Raw genomic sequence first — 25,881 nt, 5'->3', positions numbered from 1 at the left:
TAAGGAGGAGTAAGAACCCCTCTTATATCCCACTGCTTGCTAAGAGGATCTTGACTTCAGGCACACGGGGTAAGAGGGTTTATGTGCCTGCTTGGGCCATTTCCAGAATAGGTGGACAGAAAGGGGTGGGAAATGGACAGTCCTCACTCCATCCCCCTTGTGGACCAGAGTTGCTGAGCTAGCACTTTTTCTAGACCAGAAGTAAATTGTTACCACCAGGCTCAAAGAGGAAGCAGGATTAGAATTGATAGGGTTTTGAGTCTTCTCTACTAGGCTTTATAGGTCCCTGCAGAGTAGCTGGGCTGCCAGGCATAGAGTTTTAATCTCCAGCTTCTTGAGGAAAGAGGGTCTGGTTGCTCTCAAAAAGATCCTTAGGCTAGTGTGGTTGCAGTGCCTCAACAACAACAGATGGAAGAGAGGACGGCCAGTCTCCTTCAGATACTAAAAGAGGTAGCATGTGGGGTAGGATGTCATTGGAAGGCTTGAAGATCGCAGTGCTGGATAAGGGCCCCCGGTGTTTGGTCAGGCAGTGGGGATCGGGGTAAGAAAGCGAGAGTGTTTGGGATTAGATAAATCTCTGGAGGTTTGAATTCCTGAACTTGAACATCCAAATGAACATTAAGAAGTCAGTTTGTGGACAGCCTCTTTCCTCCTTCTTTGCTGCTGGATTTATTTTGTGAATACCATAGTTATATAAACCCTACAAAATGCTGGGATCCTTAGTTTTTGCCCCTGTGGCTATTCGAGATAATCCTTGTAAAGAGTATAAGGGGAGATGTTAACACGAGTGTCCTGGCAAAATAACAATATCCTTAAATTTCCCTGCTTCTCTTCTTAGTCACAATATCCTTCTTCACCTCCTGATCTGAACCTGATGTCAGTGTTCATTACTTTACTAGATATAGTGGCTAATGTGTCCCATCCCAAATGTGGCTGCACTATAGAGCTGGGTAACGTTAAGTGTAGTCTAATTTGTAAAAATGTGGTGAGACTTCTGAAAGTAACTTCACAAACAGTAGTAAAAATACGTGGTGATTTGGGGTTAAATTCTGTTCTATTACTCCAGTGCAAATCCAGATTGAGTTCAGTGAAGTTGCTTCAAATTGCTCCTGATGTAATTGGGAGTAGAATTTGGCTGGTTTCCTCACATCGATAGCAGAATGCCCAATAAAATAATTGAGTAAGAAACAGTTAGATTATATCTTGTCTGTTGAATCTCTTTGATTCTGAAAGTTATTGTATATGTGTGTGTAGAGTAGAGTAAACACAGGCTTATTTGCCATGTAAACAGGGATGTTACTACACATCATTTGGTAGTTGTATTTAGATTTACAGGACAGACAAACTATAAAGTCATGAAACTGCTATGCATTAATGTTGTAATAGACAACACTCTGCAATAAGTAGCAGATCATTACTAAGGCATTCAATAGCCTTTTCAGTATCTTTAACTTTGATTAAATCTTTTGGTGGCAAGCACACATAGTTACAATGGATAACTCTTCTGGGTGACTTGCAGTGTTTGTGCACAGATATGCAAAGGTAGACAGAAAACTAAACACCTAAGGACCACCTGAAGGTTGTGTACGTAAGATGAGGAGGACATTTGTTGTTCTCTGGAAAAATATAAGATCCTAGCCCATGGATGTTTTCAAATGGAAAAGCCTTATTAGAAAATTTATTCCTACCACTCTTCCTCTATCAATCATAGAAATGCAGGGCTGTAGGGGATCTCGAGAGGTCATCTAGTCCTGGCACAGAGCCAGAACCAAATATAACTACACTATCCCTGGCAAATGTTTGTCTAACCTGTTTTTGAAAACATCGAAACCCCCACTGCCTCCCATGGAAACCTGTTCCAGAGTTTAACTCTCCTTACAGCTAGAAAGTTTTTCCTAATATCTAACTGAAATCTCTCTTTCTGCAAATTAAGCTAATTTCTTCTTGTCCTACCTTCAGTGGTCCTGGAGAACAATTGATCACCATCCTCTTTATGACAGCCCTTAACAGGTCCACTCTTGGTGGTCTTGTCTGAAAACTATGCATGCCCAGTTTTTTTAACCTTTCCTCATAGGTCAGATTTTCTCAACTTTTTAACGTTTGTGTTGCTCTCCTATGGACTCTCTCCAGTTTGTCTATGTCCTTATTAAAATGTGGTGCCCAGAACTGGACACACTACTCTGGCTGAGACCTCACCAGTGTCAAGTAGAATGGGACACAGGACCTCCCATGTCTTACATATGAAACTCCTGGTAATTCACCCCAAAATGATATTAGCCCTTTTTCAACTGCATTATGTTGTTGGTTCATATTCAATTTGTGATCCACTATAACCCTCCAGATCCTTTTCAGCCTAGCCAGTTATTCCCTATTTTGTTGTTTTGCATTTGCTATTTTTCTGAAGTGTAGTACTTCTCACTTGTCTTTACTCAATCTCATCTTGATGATTTCAGACCAATTCTCCAGTTTTCAAGGTCATTTTAAGTTCTAATCCTATCCTCCAAAGTGTTTGCAGCCTCTCACATCTTGGTGTCATATGCAAATTTTCTTCACTCCATTATCTAAGTCATTAATGAAAATATTGAATAGTAGTAGACCCAGGACAGACCCCTGCAGGATCCCACTAGTTGTGTCCGCCAGTTTGACAGCAAACCATTGATAAATACTTTTCAGTATTGTATTTCAATCGGTTTTGCATCACATTATAATAATTATACCAAGACCACATTTTCCCAGTTTGCTTATGAGAATGTCATGGAGGTATGTGTCGAAAGCCTAAAATCAAAATATATCACATCTACAGCTTCCCCCCACCCCACCCCAGCCAGTAGGCCAGTAACCTGATCAAAGAAGGAAATTAGGTTGTGTGACAAAAGTTCCTCCTCTGTTTTGGTGGGTCTTGCACTTATTGGCAAGCCTCAGAGGTTCACGGCAGCCCTCAGTTTGGCCACTTTCATGGCTCAAATCTGCTGGTCACTCAGTTAGCCTCATCACTGGCCAGCATGGGGAAAAGGAAGAAGAACAATCCCCGCAGTCTCTGCTGATCCACCTAGTGGATCGGGGAACAGGCCAGAGACCTTCCCCTCTGGTGGAACCCACAGTCCAGGTCAACTCCTCCAGTATCAAGTAGGGAGTTGGAGGGATTGGGGGAACCCAGGCCCACCTCTACTCTGAGTTCCAGCCCAGGGCCCTATGAATTGCAGCTGTCTACAGTGGCTCCTGTAACAGCTGCGTGACAGCTACAACTCCCTGGGCTACTTCCCCATGGCCTCCTCCCAACACCTTCTTTATTCTCACCACAAGACCTTCCTCCTGATGTCTGATAATGCTTGTACTTCTCAGTCTTCCAGTAGTACGCCTTCTCACTCTCAGCTTCTTGCACCTCTTGCTCCTAGCTCCTCGCATGTGCACCACAAACTGAAGTGAGCTCCTTTTTAAACCCAGGTGCCCTTATTAGCCTGCCTGTCTTAATGGATTCCGGCAGCTTCTTGATTGGCTGCAGGTGTTCTAATCAGCCTGTCTGCCTTAATTGGTTCCAGAAAGTTCCTGATTGTTCTGGAACCTTCCCTATTACCTTACCCAAGGAAAAGGGACCTACTTAACCTGGGGCTAATATATCTGCCTTCTATCACTCTTCTGTAGCCATCTGGCCTGACCCTGTCACAGTTGGTTTGGCATGACTTATTCTTGACAAATCCATGTTGACTATTTCTTATAACCCTATTATTGTCTAGGTGCATACAAATTGATTGTTTAGTAATTTTTCCAGTGTCTTCCCAGGTGTCAAAGTCAAGCTGATTGGTCTATAATTTCCTCAGTTCTTCTTTGTTCCCCTTTTTATAGATAGTGTGACAAAGCTCTGTCCTTGCCTCCGTGGGTCCCGCGTTTCCTGGTGGATTTCGCTAGCCTCAGAGGCTCACTGTGACCCTCCACGTAATCCTTCTTTCTCTAGAGACAAGGGTCACAGTCTACTGAGCCATTTTCATCAGCCAGTGAGGGAGGTGAGGAGAAGATATCCTTCCTGGCACAGCCTTTGTTATCTCCCAGTCTCCATGATTAATCAGGGGGCAAAGGTGTGGGGGGAAGCCCGGGCCCACCCTCTACTCCAGGCTCCAGCCCAGGGACCCTAATAGTATCAGCTATGGTAGCTGACCTTTTAGAAACATGACATGTACAATTCCCTGAGGTTCTTCCCCCACAGCAGCCCTCACTTCCTCAAGCTCCACTTCACCCTTACCAAATGCATCCGATGAAGTGAGCTGTAGCTCACGAAAGCTTATGCTCTAATAAATTTGTTAGTCTCTAAGGTGCCACAAGTACTGCTTTTCTTTTTGCAAATACAGACTAACACGGCTGCTACTCTGAAACCTGCAACTTATTGTGAGAACATACCAGTTTCAGTGAAACATCTGGCCACAGATCAAGAGAGAGACCAACCCCAGAACTGATCAAGTGGCAGAGGTCTGGATTTAGAAGTTCCAATCCTTTTGATGAACTGTGTGAATGTCGAGATGATACCATGTGATGGATTTTGTTTTTTCAGTTTTCTTTTTATAAAATCCTAAGAAATTACACCCAAAACGTTGCAAAGTCAAGCATTCAAAATGTTGAAATGTCAGAATTAAGGTTGCCTGTGCCATGTTAATTTGACACCGTTGTGTAAGTGCATTGTAATAAACTATTTAATTACATGACCACATACTATTATTCCACAGGATCTTGGAACACAAAGAAAAATGAGGAAAAAACAAAATATTGAATAGCTGCTCATTAAGTGAGCACTGTCCATCTTGTGCACTGAATAAGGCAGGGATTCTATAGAAATAATAGTATTTGATTACACAATTAAAGAATATCAGTGCATAACACAGGTTACATAGGCATCCTTAATTCTGGCATTTCCTAACTTTTGAGTGTTTGACTTTGCGACACACAAACACACACATGAGAGAGAGGATAGTGTGTTACTTTGTTCCTAATACCCCTTTAGATTATTACAACTGAAATAATAGTGAAAAATCAAATGTCCCTTTCTCCATTTATACTGCTTGCTTACTTTCTGTACTGCATTCAGTCTAGATAACGAAACTAGACTGGTCAGTTTCATTTTTTAATTTTCATGAATTAGCACAAAGCTACTTCAATACTTTGCTTACAGACCTGCAGAGGAATGTTGAAATGATAATATTTTAAAACAACAACTAGTTTTCATTGTAAAACAAAAAATATCTAAAATTGTGGGGAAATAATTCTGTTCTTGTTAAACTCTGTAAATCTCCGGTCTCAATCTATTTATAAATATAAAAAAGCACAACAATAAAGCTTAATTTTGTAACCTAAATCTTAGTTCCATATTCATTTAAGTATTTGTTGACACTTCTGTCTGCCTTTGTAGGCAATTATAAAGCACTCAGCAACATGGTATTCTACACTTCTTGGAGTTCTGAGGGTTTGGGAATCAGTGTATCGATTATACTGGTCTGGAAGTGTAGCTGTCTACATTTCTGACAAATATTATATCCTTCATTTCACGGCTCAGATTTGCAATACCATGTGGGACAACACAGCAGAATGTAAATTGTTTATACAAAATGAGAGCATGGCTTACAGCACTGCATGGCATATGGTAAACTTCTCATAGGTGGCATGTTTCAGAAAGGTGGCATGTGTGATACCTTTCTCTACTAAAAGGAGCATTGCATGCTATAAAATACTCCAACCTCTACAGTAAAATATTTCCATTCTATCTACCTAATAAATATGTCTGAGTTCTCCAACATGTTGTTTGAGATCATACATTAAAATTAAGACTATTTTATCTGTTACGAATGAAAACTACAGATATGCATTAGTTGTAGTAATTGATTCCTAGATCTAAAAGTCTACAGGGAATGTCACAAATTCACATGAAGTCTCAGCAGTGCTAGGTTTTTTATTTGGATCTGGTTTAGCTGAACGATATAGCTCAAGACACGTTTCCTTTCTGGATACCCATATGAAGAGAATCAAGAATAGTTGTTCTTACTTCCAAAGCAAATTGCAATTTGCTTACTCAGCTCAGAATCCTATTTCAGATGTCAGTATAAAGTCTGAAAGGAGATACAACTACATTAAGGGATGTTATAAACTGGAAGGTGGTCAATTATTTTCAGTAGTCAGTCAGGAAAGAATAAAACATCATGCATTTAAAGCAGCGGTAAGGACATTTAGGGGAAACACTAGGGGAAGTACTCCAAGAAACAGTACAAGCTACCAAGGAAAGATTGTTGGAGTCCCCGAAGCTGCAAAATGTTGTTAAAGACTAGATTTGACATCGTGGTTTATGTATTACCCTTTACCAGTAGCACCACCTATATGCATGTCTTGTACAAATATATGGAAAGGCAGAGTCCTTGCCATGAAGTACACACTACCTGAAAAGATAATGAAGAAATAGAAGAAAAGTTGGAGAAAGGAATATATCATACAAGTAAGATGGTCAAGGTGATTGGAGGATCAGGAATAATTTAGGGATGAGTGAAATCAGTCCTGACACAATGCTTGAAGATTCACTAGATCAGCACTTATCTACATGGCAAGTTACTGCACAGTAAGCCTGACTGTGAATCTGCAGCATACGAGCTTGCCATGTAGTAACTCACCATGTCGACAAGCCCTCACTAAAGGACCCCTCTCACCTAAATGATTTACATGGCTAGAAGAAGCTGGAATTTCTAGTAATGCAAAGAATAGGTTTATAAAATCATGACTGGTGTGGAGAAAGTAAATAAGGCAATGTTATTTACTCCTTTTCATAACACAAGAACTAGGGGTCACCAAATGACATTAATAGGTAACAGATTTAAAACAAAAGGAAGTATTTTTTCACACAACTCACAGTCAACCTGTGGAACTCCTTGCCAGAGGATGTTGTGATGGCCAAGACTATAACAGGGTTAAAAAAAGAACTAGGTAAGTTCATGGAGGATAGGTCCATCAATGGCTATTAGCCAGGATGGACAGGGATGATGTCCCTAACCTCTGTTTGCCAGAAGCTGGGAATGGGCGACAGGGGATGGATCACTTGATGATTACCTGTTCTGTTCGTTCCCTCTATGGCACTTGGCCCCTGTTGGAAGACAGGATACTGGGCGAGATGGACCCTTGATCTGCCCCAGTATGGCTGTTCTTATGTTCTTAAGTTTCTGACTCACATAGGGTTTCTGACCCAAATCATAATAGTTTTTAAGAAGTAGAACGTAAGAATGCTACATAGGCATGGCAGAATACTGATTGAGTTTTTCATTGTGGAGCTAATGTTTCTAAGGATGTTCGATGTTCATCCTAACCAAAATAATCCTGAAATACAGATAAACAGAAAAAGAATCAGCACCACTAAATGCTCTCTCTGTGGCCCCAAACAGCCCAAAAATTCAAGAGCAGGGATGGTTGTTACTGTTTGGATTGAACAAGTTGTCACTTGGTTAACTCAATTGGTCTATTACTTATTCCCTCGTAAGAGTTCTGCTTGACCTCAAACTGACCTTCATATATACAAGCTGAAGGAAACCTTTTAATAAATGAGAGCAATACAGAATCTCATCCAAAAACTGAGTGGCAAGAGCCATGTTTGCTGAAGCAAGCTGACCTCTAGATTTTTACTGCAGTATGTACGCCTTTCAGTGCATTGTGACATTAAACACATCTCTTTAAAATAATTTAGAAACATAGACACATTTCACACTACAGCTCTTAGCAAATTAGTTTTAAGGAATCAAACCATTAGCAGTTGGATTTTCTGGAACGGTTCAAATAAGAAGGTTTCTCATTTTTCGTCTAGCTGGGGAGAAAACAGAATTTTGTCATCGTAACATTTCACATCTTCGAGCATTGACTGCTCCCAAGGACAAGCAGTAACTGAGTAATAACACTTTCTGCTTGACTTGGTGCCTGTATAGAACATATTTCACTCTCCAGTAACCTGTTGAACCAGGAGAGAGGGGAAAGGGAGGTACTGATTCCCATACTATCGGCACAAGTTTGGCTCACAACCCTTTGGAGAAATTGCCTAGTTTGATGATAAGATAATAAGGGGATTCGGGTTTTTTTTTTAATTTGTGATCTGCATTCAAATACATTTTGTTCTAAATAACTATGTAAAAATTAAAGTAGCAGCATGAAATTCATAGTATACTGCCTGACATTAAAAAATAATTAACTCTCATAAAATAGACCAATTTGGGACTAAAATGATCATTTATTTATAAAACACCCCCCCAACATGGTACTCTGAGCACTACACAAACAATTACAGACAATATTAAAAACATCATCAAATATGCACCATAAAGATAAACAAAATATTAAAGAGACAAACACAGTGGCATCATTAAAAAAGAGTTTGGAAGGGATGTGCTACGGATGGGCTATGAATGCAGTGCGGAAGCTGGGGCTTTCTAACAGGTCCAAAATATAGTCATTCCATTTTTTTTTTAATTATTTGAACACACACACAGCAATTTGATTATCAAAGTGTGTAGGATTTTCTGGTTTATTTTTTAAAATTAATTATACTTAAAAGTACCTCTCTAGAATTCCAGGGTACCCAGACACTTCTGCACAAAACTGCCTACACAAGTTCTTCAGTCTCTCTCAATTGTGGAAACTTTATTACTCTGCTGGTGATCATTGCTTCTATTTTGTTGTTGTCTTTCATATTTTCGTTTTCATTTATTTTCAAGTGAATTGAATGCCCTGATTGATGACTTGGAAGAGTGAAGTCTTCTGTTGATCTACAGAACAGACATAGCATGGGCATCAGCAATGCCAGCTTCCAGACTGCCTCTGCCAATGTGCACGTGGCTTGACCTGAAAGGAATCCCATTTGGATTCAATGACAGCTCAGTTTTCAGTCCCCTGTCAGCCCTTGTCATCATATCTAGAGTGTCAAGTAGATGAGACTGTTGCTGAGATTTTTTCAAAGGAGCCTAAAGGAGTTAGGCTCTGAAGTAGGACTGAAATCCAGTGGAAGTTGCACACCAAATGTCCTTAAACTACCAATGATAGTGTCTGTTTAGAAGTGGTAGGGTTTTGTTGTTTTCTGTGATGCAGATGCTTGACTCAGTGTGTCCCCTGAACATATGATGGTAATGATGCTAATGACTTCGGACAGAGTTGAGCAAATTCTCTGGAGGTGAAAAGCTGCATAGCCCATTACTAATTTGCTGAGTAGAGTTTGTCAAAAATGACAATTACTTTTTGCAGAATATTTCAAAAGATTTTTTTTAAAATTCTCTGTAAGAATTTTTCAGTTTTTGAAAGTGCAAGCTGAATTCTTTTACTGAATTTTTTTTCTTCAATTTCTGGTTTATTAATGAAAAACTGAAAAATATTCTGCTAAAATTTTTGGTTTTGGTCAAAAAGTCATATTTCACCAGAACATTTTTTAATGAAGACTTTCTGACCAGCTGTACTCCTGAGCCATGAAGTTTGTCCTTAATAGAGCTAGTTGAAAATTTTCCAGTGGAACATTTTTCCATTGAAAAATGATGTTTCATCAAAATCTAAACTTTCCAAGGGAATGTGTTCATTTCCATGAAATTTCATTTTGGAAAAAAAAAATTTAAAGCATTTTGATTTTTCATTTTGAAATGACTGTTTCCACATTCTATATTGTATTATAAATAAATTATAATATATAATAAAAGTCAAAATCAAAATGAATCGACAATTATTTTCTAAAAAATATTCCAATGAAAATTTCAAAAGTTTGTCTTTTTAATTCTGATTCAGAACAAAAACAAATTTTGAAATGTTGGAATTTCCCATGTAATGGAAATTCTGAGTTTCAGCCAGTTCTGAAAAAGAGCTGCAGAAAGCTCATACTTTGCTTCATATACCAGTGTATAACTATGGGACTGAATTGTTAATTATAGCTCAACTGAAAAGAGGTACATGGAGATCAGTGTAATGTTTTTTCGTTGTAAGGTATAGTAAAAATCTATGCAATTTAAGTTATTAGTCATGTGTGTTTGATTCCTACTGCTGTAAAACAGATTGATCCTCATCTCCCATTTCTTTAGCATTTTGTATTTCTGAGAGTCATGAGAATTGTAATGTATCAGCAGCAGCTCAATAATATCTAATGACCTCTATTTGTTTTGCGCTAGTTTTCCAGATCAAGACATTCGCAGAACTGCAGTCCAACAAATGGAAAATCTGTCAAATGATGAATTGTTGGAATACCTCCCACAGCTGGTTCAGGTAACGAAAAAATTGATAGCTAAGGAAGTTCTCTAGTCAGATCAATGACTTCATTAAATACTTCTAATTCTTTCAGTTTGATTGATACATTAGTGGAAGAATAAGCAAGAAAGTAAGATCAGCTGATGCAATGATTGAGTTAACTACAGGGCTGAACTATAGATTGTGCTCTACTCAAGAGAACGTGGTTTGCTTCTTGGCATTGCTGATTGGATTTCTGTGTGTTCTGCAAAGAGGCCTTTCCTCCGGAAAAAAAAATATAGCATCTGAAAAAAAAGAAAAGGAGTTACGACCAATAGCACACACCATCAAATCAATGGCTGGCAGTGGCAGGGCTTCTCTCCAAGAAAAGTAGTGTTTGTAATCACAGTGAGTTTTTTACTTTTAGATATCTGTGCAAAATAGCCAAATACAGTTGATGCAAGGATGGGGGAAAGATGCCACCAATGTGGACAGAAGAGAGCAATTTGTGTGCTGAATAATCTTTCATTATATATATTATCTTTCTTCATAAATGATCCCAAAACACTTTATAAGATGTAGGACAGAATGTCCCAACTGTTTTCTCAAGGGTTTGCAACCATGGCTCAGTGGATATTTTCTTGGGGTCCAGGAAGAGATGACTGTCCCCAAAATATTGTCTTTCCTCCATGCAGTCTTTTATAAATGTCTCTCCTACAGCTCCTGTGAGGTCAGAACCCTTCAGATTATGTTAAGGTGTGTGCTTGTGGGAGGGCAGTGAGGGAGAAACCCAGGAAGAAACCACTTTCAATGGCATGTAATAATTAAGTTAATAGAGGACTGAACTATAGATTATGAAAGAGTCATAATCCTAGAATTTAAGGCCAGAAGGGACCACCAGAATGTCTAGTCTGACCTCCTGGATAGCACAGGCCACCAACACCACCCAGCACCTGCACACTAAACCCAACAACTTAAATTAGACCAAAGTAGTATAGTCCACAAGAGACTAAACTACTATGTGCCATGGACAAAGAATAGGTGGGACAGAGATGCACCAGTAGCTGAGGCCCCTGTAATGGCAGGGAAATGTTTAAGTGAGAGATACCCAGATAATCCTGACAAGTGACCCACATCCTGTGCTTCAGAGAAAATCTTTGTTGGCAAGTCTTTCCATTTGCACCCTTTATCTGTCTTGTCTATTTAGACTTTATGCTCTTTGGGTCAGAGAACGTCTCTTACAATATATCTGAGCAGTACCTAGCACAATGGGGTTCTAATCTCAGTTTGGGCCTCTAGGTGCTACAGTATTGTTTTATATATATAAAAAATATATATAGTATAATTTTTAAAAATTATTTATTTTTAATTCCAGGGAATCATTTAGGAATTTGAATCTATTTTTAATTTTCAGAGGGACTGGTGTGTCTTCAAGCACATATCACAGGATCAGATTGAATTTAGTCTTTGTGCCTGTACTGTCCTCACAAAAAAAAGGTTCATGCTAAAGTCCTGACTTGTCTATGCCCACTGCATTTTTGGGGATGTTCTGCATCTATTGGGTTATCACATTTAAAATAAATTAAATACATAAATAAAACCTTTGTGAGGCCATTTTGTTTTAAAGATAACACAACAGAAACAGCATGTAAGTGAATGTGGTTTCTATATCTGTTAAGGTGATCAAGTTTGAGTGGAGTCTTGAAAGCCCTCTTGTGAAACTCCTGCTATGCCGCTCTCTACAGAGCATCCAAGTAACTCATCGACTTTACTGGTAAGATCATCTAATATACCAGATTATCCATTTCATTGATTGTTAGTGGGCTTTGTCCACTATGTTTACAGCACACTCTCACTATGTTCAAGATCAAGTAAATTAGGAAAATAGTTTTACTTTCCTAATACTCATTTCAGCACTGGGTATGAGTGAACCAACTTAAATAAAAGAACCACCTACCTGAACGTGCATCCAGGCCCTTAACATGGGTTTTATTTTTAAATCTTTAGTTCACTTTCCACAATCTTGAACTTTTTAGTTTCAGCCAGAAATGGTAGTACTGAAATATTGCCAAAAAATACTTCCAAGCACACTGAGAGCAGGACATATTGGCTATTTCATGAAGAAACTTGTTCTTGAGAGCTTACCAACCTTACCTCAAAAATTCAAACTTTTGGATGCATATCAAAGCCAAATCTCTAAACACTTTCCCATTACTAATCACCAGACATTATTGAAGGCTAGGTCCAAAAAGTTCACACTACATAGAGAATTCTTTATGCTTCATATACTCTCCTACCTTTCTCCTGCATGTCGACTAGATTTTGAAAGTGATTTTTGCAACATGGGTTGGATTGAGTCCATCCAGCCTCAGAACCTGCCAACCTACCCAAACCACTAGGCTCAGAAAAATCCCTCCCACAGGATCAGCAAGAGCCAGCCTTTGCTTAAAACTCTCCTCCATCCCTTCTCCAATTCACCTGATTATTCCTTCTCCAGGCTCGGAGATCTGTCATCTCTCCATGGAACATCAGGTAGTGGCTCGTAAAACAAGAGTTTGAGACCTCTGTCATAGCGACTTAACGGCATCTTTTGCAGAGCCAACAACTGGTGCATTATTGACCAAGGCTTAGCTTTCCCAGCCCCTAATACCAACTAGTTCTGTTTGGTGGTATTGTAAGTAACTCCAAACCTGCCAGCCTGAACATGAATCCTTGTGTTTTACATATGGTAACTGAGAAGGAAAAAAAAATTCTGTATCAAGCATTAACTAGGTAGGGGATTTTTGACTAATTTCCTATTAAGCTGATCTATAACCATGCAACACGCTCATGTGTGTAGTAGTGTGAGGGCTTCTATCCTCTGTTATGGGCAGCCACTGGAAGGCCACATTATCATACATATACAGGTCTGACATGCCATCCAGTAGAGGGCAAATATATATGAACAGACAGCCAATCACAGTGTCTGGGATATTTGTCATCGGCTCATGGTTAGGCCTTTGCCCTGGAGGAGTTTCTCATATATAGGCCAATCTGATAAGTTATATGGCTGTGAAGCAGGGGAAAGAGCTGCTGTAAGTGGTGGTGTACATTACAGAGACTAATAATAGTGTTTTAGAACCAGTTACTAGGTTACGAGCTGAAAGTAACCATAGCTTGATATCCTCTAATGTACTTCCTGAAGTTAAATGTTCGTATTAATCTACGTGCATATAATAAGAAACAGGGTGTTCAACTGTTATTATTGATTATGGAGATGTAATACATCATATTGTGACTGCAGCTGTCTTTTGCTGGCTGGATATTCTGTGTAAAAGCCATTGCAAGTTTATCTCATTTGATAGTTTATCTCAGCCACTGTTTGCCAGAAGCTGGAAATGAGGGACAAGGGATAATTTAGTTTGATGATTACCGGTTCTGTTCATTCCCTCTGGGGCACCTGGCACTGGCTACTGTCAGAAGACATACTGGGCTATATGGACCTTTGGTCTGATCCAGTAGGGCCATTCTTACGTGATGATTATTCTACACACTAGATTTGTCAGTTCGGGGGTTTCTAATTAAAAGGATGGTCTTTCCATCAGCGCTGCAAATCCTGGGGTCTGAAAGTCAAACTGGGTTCTTTTTGCCTGCATAATAATTCCATTGAATTACACACCTCCAGGCAAAGACTATACAACTGAAATGTAAGAATTCTGTTGATGATGTGCAAGATAGAGAATTTAGCTCTTTTTCACACCTCTATGAGCTCAGCAAGTACTAACAGGAATAAAAGATCGTGAACAAGCAGATATGGATAAGAATACACACAGAGAGAAGATCCATCAAATAAGGAGATGCCTTATTTCAGTAGTCATTTTTCTGATCAGACAAGCAGTTTAACTGAGAGTTTTGCCATTGCATCTTACAACTTAGCTACACTAGAGGGAAGTTCACTTAAATAATGATATACAATGAATCTGTAAGTTGGCCCAGTAAATCAGCGGCAGCTCTGGAGGTCTGGATTTGTACATTGACAAGCCTCCCAAGCATAGTGAGGCAGATCAGCAGCTGGTGTAAATTGTCATAGCTCCACTGAAGTCAGCAGAGCTTTAATATTTTATACCAGCTGATGATCTTCTCCAGGATAGCCTTGCTACTGAATTTTCACTTTGTAATGTAGATATATGAAATGCCTTTTCTGTCCCTGTCTTCTGCAAACTTTTTGTACACAACCAAATCATCTTCAACTCTTACATAATCTACAGGAGATAATCTTCCTTGTGTGCAGCAGCTAATCAATCCATGATAATGGTGCAGTGCAGAATCCCTGCCTGGGAGAAGAGAGTTCTATGTAGTTGGATTTAAAATGGAAAAAAAAAAAACTAAACAAAAACCACAGCAAATTGAAGATTTTTGAATTATCATGGTTCTCCCTGTATTCCAACTAGTAGCAGCAGCCTTTTCATGTCATCAAACAATCTGATTGCTTCTCAAGGACTTTTTTACCTATCTCTATGTGTTAGTAATTAGAGATATCAACCACTGAGAGTAAAGACTTTAAATATTTTGATTATCCAGTCATGTGCTGGTTGCAGATGTGAGGTGCAGTTCACCAATAGCCTTTTTAATTTTCACATTTGAAAGATTTACATGAGTCTGCGGTAACTTCTCATAAGGAGTAAGTCAAGAGTTGCCATTTATCCAATATTAACAGCTGTGTCCGAGGATGAGGTATGCCACTGTAAAAATATCCTCTGAGCTAAAACATGGCATGCAACTTCCTAAAGAGGGGGGATTCTTAACCAATTTTTAAAATTAAAATAAAGTTAGTATGCTTATTCAAGTAACCAAAAAAAGAGGCTTACATTTTGCTTTATGCTGTTACAATACCAAAATGTAGGTTCTTTAGTGATATTTTGGATTGATTAATTTTCAATAAAGTCTCACCACTTTGCAATACATAGAAGTGCCTTCCTCTCTGGATGTGTTATCTTTTTAGAGGGGGTTTTACATCTCTCTGAAACATCTGGTACTTGCAATTGTCAGAGACACTGGAGGGATCATTTGTCTGCAATTCTCATTTTTCTCTCTTAATGGAGATCTAAAAACAGACAACTACATAAAATCAGTTCAGAGTCTATACTGGCTGATGCCAGAGTGCACTATGATGAATGCCCCAGTGTTGAAAAGTCTTCTGGTGATGGAGGTTACAGCTCGCCAAAGAGGCCCTCCAGAAGCCAGTGTTGCCCCAGAAGTGGGCAGTGCTTGCTGAACTTGGCAGGGCTTCAGGTTCATTTATCTAGTGGAAATTAAAAATTCACCCATTACGTTAGGAGGTTCTCCGATTGTCTACATGCAACAGGCAGAGTTGGAAGTGTAATGTTACTGAGCATTTGAGGTTTTTCAGCTTTCCCATTTAGCAGCTTAGTAACTCCAATCAAAGTGTGTGTGCCCCAGCATGTGGCTTTCTTTCTCTGGCAGCTTGATGAACTCCTGAGTCCTGCTGCCAATGATTTGTTAGCCAAGGATGATGTCACGCAGAGAGGAGGGATCATCTTGTGGCTAAAGTCTGGGACTCTTGGCCACAAGACATCATTGCCAGTTCTGCCACAGAGTTCATGTTTGACCTTGGACAAATAATTTAATTTCTCTGCTCCCCAGTTTTCCCATCTGCAAAACAGGTATAATAGCCCTTATTATTATTCTTGTCTGCTTCAATTGTAAACTCTCCAGGCAGGGACTCTTTCTCAGTATGTGTATCTATGAATCCCACTATGCTGGACATTGATCTTGATTGGGACTTCCAGATGGTACTGTAATACGAACCACAATAATTAATAATAATGGCCACCTGTATAGCATTAATTTCAGTTCATGCTGTTCAGCCCTGCATTAAACTCAGCTGTACTGAGTTGTAGATGGAGAACATGTTGTGTAAAGTCTGTGCTCTTTGCCTTTATTCCTTTCCTGCCTTGACACACTTTTCCTGACCCACAGAGACTCCACCTAAGAGTATTACTCTTTAGGTTTCTGCAGGTTTGATGGGAGTATGCCTTTAGCTATTGATCTTGTTAGCTATTAGATATTGTTGTCAGTTACAACACCCATAAAACTCCTACATCCAAAAATGGATGCCTAATTTTGGACTCCCAAGTACATATTTAGCTGCCTAAACAAATTGTCTGATTTTCAAAGGTCGTGAGCACCTAGCAGCTCATTTTGACTTTAGTGGGAGTAGCACTTTTGAAGATTAGGCTTCTAACTCAGCCATCTAATTGTGGACCTAGGAGCCTACCTTTAAGCACCATATCTGAAAGCCTTACTCCTTGCTTCCCCAACCGCTACCCCTTCTGCATAAATCACACCAATTCCATCTGCTTTTCCTCTATTCTGGACACATTGGTGGAGATGTTCATTCTGCTTCATATGAAAAAAAGTCCTACTTCCATTTTCACTAGTAAAATACTTCTATATGACATTTTACATTACTATAAAATATTTCTCTTCTAGAATGAAAAACTATGAGTATTTTTCCAGGTAATAAGTTCTGTGCAGAATGTTATGCTTTGTATTAATAATGACTTTTCTCTCCTTTGCAAACGAATTCCAGTCCCACTAAAAGTAATTAAAAACAAAGTTATTCTTCCATTTAGCTCTACATTTTAAAGAAAATAGATAATCTTATTGTCTAAATGTTTAATTCTGGTTCTTTGAGTTGATTTCCAAGTTAGCAATCAAGTAATGTCTTAGGAGCAAGTATTGGTAAAAGCAAACTTTATGAGAAAGATATCTATCTTTTATCATAATAATAATTGGCATTCTACTGTTAAATATTCCCATATAGTTCACAATACACTCTTCCTGAATATTTTTTTAAAGGGAGATTTTAAGAAAACCCAGAAATCCAGTGATGCTGTTTCATGACCTAAGTGGAGAATTCAGCTGAACAAGCCTTCCATGTTTCACAAATCTTTTCCAAGTCCAAACACTTGTTCCCACAACTGGGTCACTGGTAATGCTACTAACTTCTTTTAATGGCAAACTAAACAAAACATTGCTCAGTCATATGGCTTTTTTTTAACAACAGTTGAGCTACGAAAAATAAAATTGACATCATTTCCCTGCACCCCTCCCCCAAAGTAAGACAAGGAGGCTTCCCAATAATAATGGGCCAACTCGTCATCTGGTAATATTAATGCTGACTAGTAAATCATAGGACTTTCTTTTTCATAAAAGTGAATTATCAGCTTATCTGACCATTTAAAAAGAAAGTTCTGGAATAATAATGGGCAAAAGGGGACAAATGTGTGAACACTTTGCTGCCATGTTGGTTTTAAGATTATTGGGCCAAGTGCTCAGCTGGTGTAAATCACTGTAGCTCAGTTGACTGTGCCAGGCCAACTTACACTGGCTGTGGCTCCTTAACTCCACCAGTTGGAGTGAGGGGGTCATTTGCTCTCCCTCCGCCCCTTTTTCTAACAATGAATGAATTATTTTGCCCATTTTTTTCAGGAATCAGCTCATGAATGTTGTCAGTTACTACACCCTAAATATTTAAACTTTTCACTTTTCCATTTTAAAGGAATCCTTTTCATGGAGCATAAAAATTGCCCTTGATCAGAGGCACTGTCCAGACGCTACTTAAGTCCCACATATACCCTATTTTGAGGACTTAAGGCTTGTCTACATGGGGACACTCAGGAAAATTAATCTGAATTAATTAAAGGTGTGAATTTAAAGTGGATTGATTAAACTGCATTAAAACCCTATGTGGACAGTTTCATTCAGAATTAAAGTGATCTTAATTGTGGTTCATTTAGTTCCCTTGGACGGAGGAAAGGCCAGGCCAAATTTGAATGAGTGGCATTGTGATCTGGCACCTGGGGTCTCAGTGCCATTCAGATTTAACCTAGTCACCCCTTGGTCATGAGCAGGAGGCGGTGAGGGAGAGCTGGGCCAAATGTGAGTAAGTGGTGTTGTGACCTGGCGCATAGAGTTGCAACACCACTTGAAATTTGCTTGTCTGCCCGTCTGTCATGACAGAGGAACAGCTAGGTCAAATTTACAGTTCCAATCAGGGGCTGGAGGGTGGGGGACTGGGCCCCCGGGAACAAACTCCTCATTTTCCCCCCAATTCAGTATGATCAAATGAAATGCATGAAATGAAACTGTCACACAGTGCATGCCTTATTAATTTAACCTTTAGCTACATAGTAAAAGATGAAAAAAAATCCATGTATATCCCTTGCATTAATCTCCTGAGACTGATTTCCATGCATTAAATTTGGAAGTAATACTTCTAGTAATACTCTTCACCAGTACTTTAAGCTATAATTTAAAGTCATTACTGAATAAAGAAGCAGATTGATAAGATTTAAGATTCTATGGATTTTACCCTTGTTAGAGAAGAATTGAAATTCTGGCTTCTCTGTAGGATATATGTAATTTACTTCTTCTAGTGCCTCTGCATGAAACTTCAGCATAAAAAGAATTCATTTAGTATTAAACAACTTTACAAATTCTACTTGGACACCGTCTGGGTCCAGACTTTTTCCTCACTTCAGTTCAGAAACCTGTATCTAAATTTTGCTTTCTCAATGTGGCTGATTCAAAAGAAAGAAATCTTGGAGAATTCTTATTAAAAATCAGCAGATGGGATTCAGCTTTCAAAATCGGCCTTAGCCATTTCTGCCAAATATAAGACTTTACAAGGTTCTGAATTCTCCCTTCCATTATCATTAAGTCCCAAGTGGTTGTGACCATATACCAGATTGATAGCTGGGAAGCTTCATGCTTGCCACCGATTTCTACAATGTCTTGTTCTTCTTTCAACTTTAACTGTCTCTGCATCAAAAATCAAACTCTTACTGATTAAAAAGGTATTATAACAAACATATGAAGTGAGGGCCCCGGGGCTTCCTTGCCCCATCCAACATCTTTTAAACTTTCTTTGTGGTTTGAGGCTTATTTACTAGTATGAGTCTCTGGGAGGCAAGACCAATGGAGTGAGCTGTGCTGTCTCCTGGAGCTGTGTTGGGAAGAGGGGATGCTTGGTTAGCTCCTGCAGGGTGCAAGAAGCAGAGTGGTCCATAGCAACTGCCTCTAAGAGTAGAAAGAAGCTGAGTGAGCCCTGATAGACCCTGCTGCCTCCAGAAAATTATTCTCTTTATATTCCTGCTACTCTTACGTGTGTCATTTTCACACAAGACTTTTATCCACCTTTCACTCAGCACTTTGCATTTGGAGGCTTTATCTACCCTTTGTCTAGCAACCTGCTGATCAGTTTCCTACTTGTATGGAGCCTCTTTGCTGCTTTCACAGGTAGCAATTGTACCACACGATTGCAGCAGTTTGCTGGGTCAGCATGTGGCTAGAAACATGTTTCTACAGATCGTTGCTTTCCACAGTGGAATTGAATATTTGGAAGAAAGGTTGTAGCCAATAGGGGTACATCTACACTGCAAGGAAAAACCTGGAGCTGACCCATGCCAGCTGACTTGGGTTCCCAGGTCTTAGACTGCAGAGCTGTTTAATTGCACTGTAGACTTCTGGGCAGTGTGACTTCTGGGACCCTCCTACCTTGGGCTCCAGCCCAAGCCCAGAAGTCTACATTGCAATTAAACAGTCCCTTAACCTGAGCCCTGTGAACCCAATTCAGCTGTCACAGGCCAGACACGGATGTCTAATTACACTGTAGACATACCCTAAGATTGGTAACTGTTGCTTGGAGGTAAGCTATATGAACAGATTTCATTGTAGTGGAATATTACAAATGTTTATAAACTTTGCTACAGCGCAAGATTATTGTATTCTTAAAGCAAAGAAAGAAAAGTCCTCCTGAAGGCTGAATGTACTTTTGTGGCTTGCTATCTATCCTGAATTTTATTTCATGTAATCAAATAAATTGCTGAAACTTTGTAGAATTTTCTGGCTTGTAACTTTCTTCAACTAGACAGTGACTCTGGGTCATGAAAAGAGGAGAGTGTCACCATTCTCTTGCATGCACCCTTTAGCTAGAGGCACAGGACTATATGAGTAAAAGAGGAATTTGGGGTGCAATCCTGCCACAATGAAGCCAAAGGGAATATAATAAAACCTCAGAGTTACAAACACCAGAGTTACAACCTGACCAGTCAGCCACATAGCTCATTTGGAACTGGAAGTATGCAATCAGGCAGCAGCAGAAACACCCATCCCCACCCCCACAAAAAAAAAAAAGCTAGGACAGTACAGTACTGTGTTAAATGAAAACTACTATAAAAATAAAGAGAAAGCAGCATTTTTCTTCTGCATAGTAAAGTTTCAAAGCTCAATTAAATCCATGTTCAGTTGTAAACTTTTGAAATAACAACCATAATGTTTTGTTCAGAGTTATGAGATTCTTTGTAACTCTGAGGTTCTAATGTAATGCCATTGACTTCAGCAGGGTTAGAATTTCACCCTCTGCCTCCAGTTTTTATATTAAGGAAATTTCTGTGGTGGAAGTAAAGAGCAGTGTATCTAAGATGTTACCAAAGTATAACAGAGCCTTGTGGAACAGAATCTGTAGGAATTTTTTTTAAGACTGTTGGCTAAATTCTCTAGCAGCAGGGAAGTTGGCCCTCAATTCTTTACTTTTCAAAATAATTAGCTTGCTGTTTAATTCAGCTCTTTAAATTTGGGATGAAATACATGATAGATTGCTTCATATTTTGTCAAGGGAAATATATTTTTCACTGTCACTTAATATTGATTTACACTCATCATATTTTACTTCCAGTATTCTCAGGAAGGAATAAATCAAGCAGAGTCGTGGTTCTGTAATGTCCCCAAACTATTTAAACACTAAGCATACCTTTCCCACTCACTCACTCACTTTCTCCCTCCCACGAACACTCTCACACAGCCAATCAAAGGCTGCCAAGTGTGCTAATTTTTAGCCAACTTTTAAATATCCTCTCTGTAAGAGGCAGAGGCGGTCTGAGCCATAGAACCTGCGTTAATTTTGCATTAATTAAATTTAGATTAATGACCCCAATCCAGCATTGCACTTAAGCATGTACCTAAATTTAAGCATAGGACTAGTCCCTTAAAATTACGCATGTGTTTATTAGCTTTTTGGATTAGGACCAGTATAAGAGTTGTACCAAAAAGATGGTATTGGACTCTAGATCCAGGTTAGGTTTAGGCTGAAATTCACTTTCAAGTTCTAATCAAAATTACGGCTCAAGTTCAGACTTGGATTTGATGGTGCCAAAATCTAATGAGCCAGTTTTATAAGACATCAGATTCATCTGAACTGGGGACCCTTGAAGTAACCCTCTTACCGATTCAGATGTGACCCAGAACCAAAATTTTAGCGGCAAAGATCCAGATCAAAGCATTTGAATATGAACCTCTCAACCACTATCACCTCTTAAATCCAAGCAATTTGGATTTGATTATATTAGCAATAATGCCATTAGCCCCCTGTTGTTTTGAGGCAGCAATCAGACTACCTCATTGTGAATCTGTTTCTCATTATTATCCATTCAGTTTGGATTATTGCCTTGGAAAATAGAGGGATAATTATATTATTACTTAATTTATGGGTTATCAATCTTCTCAGACACCTGTTTTACTAAGAGTAAACATCAACCAAAACAAAGACATTTACTGTGAATGCAAAAGGGTCGGCCACCTTCTGAGTGCCCCAACATGGCCAGAAGTTACTCTGCCTCTGTTTCCCCATGTCAGGGATTTTTAAATAATATCCACACCTCCAGTCCAAAGGTAATTGAAATCCCTTCTGGGGTCCAATTTATTCTGTCCAATGGGTACATTAAGCCCCATTCCCAGTTCAGTGTCTCTCTCTCCCTTAGATAGGGAATCTGCAGCCCTTCTTCCTGGAGCTGGACAATCAGTGTCTATCTCCCCTTCGATAGGGAGTCATCCAGCCCTCCTTTCTAGATCTGGGTCCCAGCTTTACCTAGCTGGAGTCTTTCCTCAGACTGTAGTCTTTGCCACAGCTTCCTGAGCTGCCCCCTCACTCCTGTATCTTCCTGCTGTACTTATAGGGGACATCTGTCCTCCACCAGGCCCCTCAAGGTTGTTAATGTGGTACAGGTGAGCTGGAGCCATTCTGTCTTTAAAAGGCCCATTTCATCCTGCAACAGTGAGGAATGTTCTTTGTCTACTAATTCTGTTTGATCCTGTCTTTCGGTAACCAAAATATGACTGGGCACTTAGTTCACCTATGTCTCAAAGTTATAACTTGAAAGAATGCAGTACACTAATATAGAAATGTAAAAAAAAATTAAGTGCCTCCCTCTATCTCTTTGAGCTTTATTTCTGTCTGGGCTTTCTTTCTTTCGGGTTTGAAGAAAGAGATGGGAAAACTGGCTGTATTGCTCCTGGAGGAGTTCTATGCCAAAAAATTGTGTGCACAATATTTTAAAATTCTGCAAAATTCTGCATATTTATTTGTCAAAATAACACAATATAATCACATCAGTTTCAGTTATTTTGGTAATTTATTACAAAATACCTGTCAGCAAATATGTCTGTAACAATACAGACAACAAAAAAGATCCAGGAAATGTTTGTTGACAAACAGATTCCTTACTAGCCATATTAATACAGAACCTTGAGTAATAATTCATTTAAACTACAATATAGAAATGTATTTCCCACGCCCTTCAAAAGCAGTGCAAAGGCGTGGGGGAGTCAGATAAAGGAGGAGCTGCTGGAGACGGAAGTAATTGATGAGAAGGAGCCTGGGTGTGAATTTGGAGGGTTGTTGAGTGTGGATGGGGGAAGAAGTATGGAACAGGGTTTGGGATGGGGCAGAAGGGATTGTTAGGGAGGCTGCCCTATGCAGACCCTGGCTGACCCATAGCCCCTCTCATTCAGTCAAGCACATCTGCATCTGCCCCCATATGTTCCTGCACCCCCACTCAGCCATCTCCTTCCTCCTGTATCCCTGCATTCCCTGTTCCCATGTGTCCATGCACCCCCTTCCCATGTGATCCTGCACCCCCAGTCAGCCACCCCCTGTCCCTGTGTCCCTGCACCCCACTCCCATTCAGCCCCCACCCCAGTCTGTCCCCCCACTACCCATCTGAACCCCAGTCCATGCCCTCCCCCAGCAGCCCCATGTGTCCCATGCTGTCCGTCCACCCATATCCCATGCCTTCTGATCTGGAACCACAAGCAGCTGTGAGGAGCACAGCCTCTTCTCCTCCTTATCTGCAGCTGGGGCTGCTCCTGCCCAGGAGTAGCCGCTCTCTGTTTTGGCACCACAGCAGCTTCTGGTGGGTGAATGGCATAATTGCTGCACCTGGAAGAGATTTTTCTGCAGAGAAAAAAATATCTGCTCTGGACATGAATTCTGTGTGTGTGCCATGGTGCAGAGTTCCCCCAGGAGTACTGCATGGCTGTATCTATGGATTGATAACACGATATAGAACATTTCACCTTTAGGTGAAGCGTTTGAGTACAGCATATGTTGACAGCAACTGAAAATAATTACCAACTAATTGACTGGCCTCTTTGTAATGAATTGGTGCTTTTGGTCTGCTTCCATATAAAAATATCAATATAGTTGGAATTAACTAGCAGTCTTACTGGGACTCTGGGACAGCAGAGAATTGAAGGACTGAATGGCCTCCTTCATCCCCTAGAGATAGTCCTTCGAAGTCTGGTTTGAGACATAATAAGATAATTGAGTATTCCACAGCAGCATAAAATAACTTGTACTACTCTTGTCTATACTGTTCCAGGAGTGGAGGACTAAGGACCTCTTTGAAGTCAGTGGAAGACTTTCCAGTGACTTCACTGGACTTTGAATGGAGGCTTTAATTTCTGGAGCTCAAAATGTGACAATTTCACCAACACTAAATTCACTTTTTTAATTTAAAGAGTTTTGAACAGAACATTCATTGATTCAAGAACAAACCTTTACAGGTACTGCATTCTTCTCTTTTCAAATAAAACTATTCCGATGGGGGGAAACCCCAACTTTATATCTTCTTGAAAGCTAAGTTGGAACTGGAAAAGAAATTGATACAATATTACAAAGAAACAGTAACAAAAATAAAATACTAACTGTAAAGAGGTCCCAAAAAAACCAAGACACTTTGACAATGACACCTTCAAAATCCCATGTTGACATCTTTATTTCTAATAGTTCCTGCTTTTTGTGTCATTAATTCCAGGTTTGGCACACAGATTGTCTCAATTGTGATTGTCAAATAATGTGTGTGTCTTAGGCCCAAAGAAAATTTCACACTGTAGTCTAGTTAAAATCTACTTGTAGGTTGCCTCCTGGAAACCTAAAATCTATGGTAAATCAAATGATTTTCTATGGTATATAATGATAGCTCATTATAGCTCCAAGAATGCTGTCATGCAGACAAATATAATGAGTGGTAACTTTTCTTTTACTTAAGAAGCAGATGGTTGTATGGTTGCAGTCTTCTTTGTGCTAAAGAACATCTGCTAACTCAGGGCTGGTCTCAAATGGATACTTTTATGGCTTTGCTTTCTCATAGATAGGTTTAGTGCGTTGTTTTGAAAGTGAAAAGTGTTTTTAAATTGATGTAAAAGGAAAATAAAACTCATAATAGATGGTTTCAATGTATTTTCATGGATGTTATTTCAAGCTAACTAAGAAGTAGTCACCAACATACATGGCCCTATCAGTGTGATTTAAATTGTATGTAGAGCTCATAATGATGCCTATACATAACGTTGTACAAACATTTCCAGTGAAAGGGGTCATTTTCGTTTACATGTAACTTTGCCATTTTTTTATCTATCTAGCTGAAATACAAAAGTTTTTAGTCAGTCCAGGAGCTTTTTTTTTTCTGGAAAAGTTTGCATCAAAAGAGTTGAAGCTTTTCAAAGATGAAAGGGGGAAATTCACTTTTTCCACTAAAAATTATAACTTCTTTTAAAGAGCTCTGCTCATCAGTGGTAAAGAATCCCTGAGTTAGAGAGTATCAGGGGGTAGCCGTGTTAGTCTGTATCCACAAAAACAACAAGGAGTCCGGTGGCACCTTAATGACTAACAGATTTATTTGGGCATAAGCTTTCGTGGGCTAGAACTCACTTCTTCGGATACATGGAGTGAAAATTACAGATGCAGGCATTATTATACTACTAATAATATACTAGTATAAAAATGCCTGCATCTGTAATTTTTATACTAATTATTAATAATGCCTGCATCTGTAATTTTCACTCCATGCATCCAATTAAGTGGGTTCTAGCACATGAAAGTTTATGCCCAAATAAAGTTTATGCCCAAATAAATCTGTTAGTCTTTAAGGTGCCACCAGACTCCTAGTTGTTTTTGAGTTAGAGAGATATCAAACTCAACATCCTTGTGGTGTTGTAGTCAACACTGATTGTAATTTGTCAAAAATTTAAATAAAGTATTTTGTGTATGCATATTGGCTCATAACAGTCTATTAACATTCTGTTGGCTCTGTGCATTTTTGCATAGTTTAGGAAAGTTTGTGAGTAGTGCTGTGTGTTTCTATACTTAGGGAAAATATGAGAGGAAGGAGGTAGGGTTCCAAGCACTCCTCCTTGTGTATGATGATATAAGGAAGTGTGAATGGAATAAAGCCAGGGCTTTTGTTTCATCGATAAAATGTATTGCACATTACAAATGTTTCTGTTGTGGCTGAGCGTATTGTTGAATGTGACGGAAATTCTTTATTTCTTCATTTT

At 39.3% G+C, this 25,881-nt stretch overlaps 1 protein-coding gene across 1 annotated transcript in view; it reads left to right on the top strand.

Moving 5' to 3' along the window:
• The window catches only part of PIK3C2G (phosphatidylinositol-4-phosphate 3-kinase catalytic subunit type 2 gamma), a 305,063-nt gene that overhangs the window by 125,009 nt on the left and 154,173 nt on the right, over window positions 1–25,881 (top strand). Inside the window, exons 16-17 of the mRNA XM_043516861.1 lie at window positions 10,149–10,242; window positions 11,883–11,977. Of these exons, the coding sequence (XP_043372796.1) occupies window positions 10,149–10,242; window positions 11,883–11,977 (189 nt within the window). The remainder of the gene's footprint in view (window positions 1–10,148; window positions 10,243–11,882; window positions 11,978–25,881) is intronic.

The sequence above is a fragment of the Dermochelys coriacea genome, chromosome 1, assembly GCF_009764565.3.
Source record: "Dermochelys coriacea isolate rDerCor1 chromosome 1, rDerCor1.pri.v4, whole genome shotgun sequence".
Classification (NCBI taxonomy): Eukaryota; Metazoa; Chordata; order Testudines; family Dermochelyidae; genus Dermochelys; species Dermochelys coriacea.
Note: the sequence above shows the minus strand (reverse complement) of the source record. Positions and strands in the feature narration are given on the sequence as shown.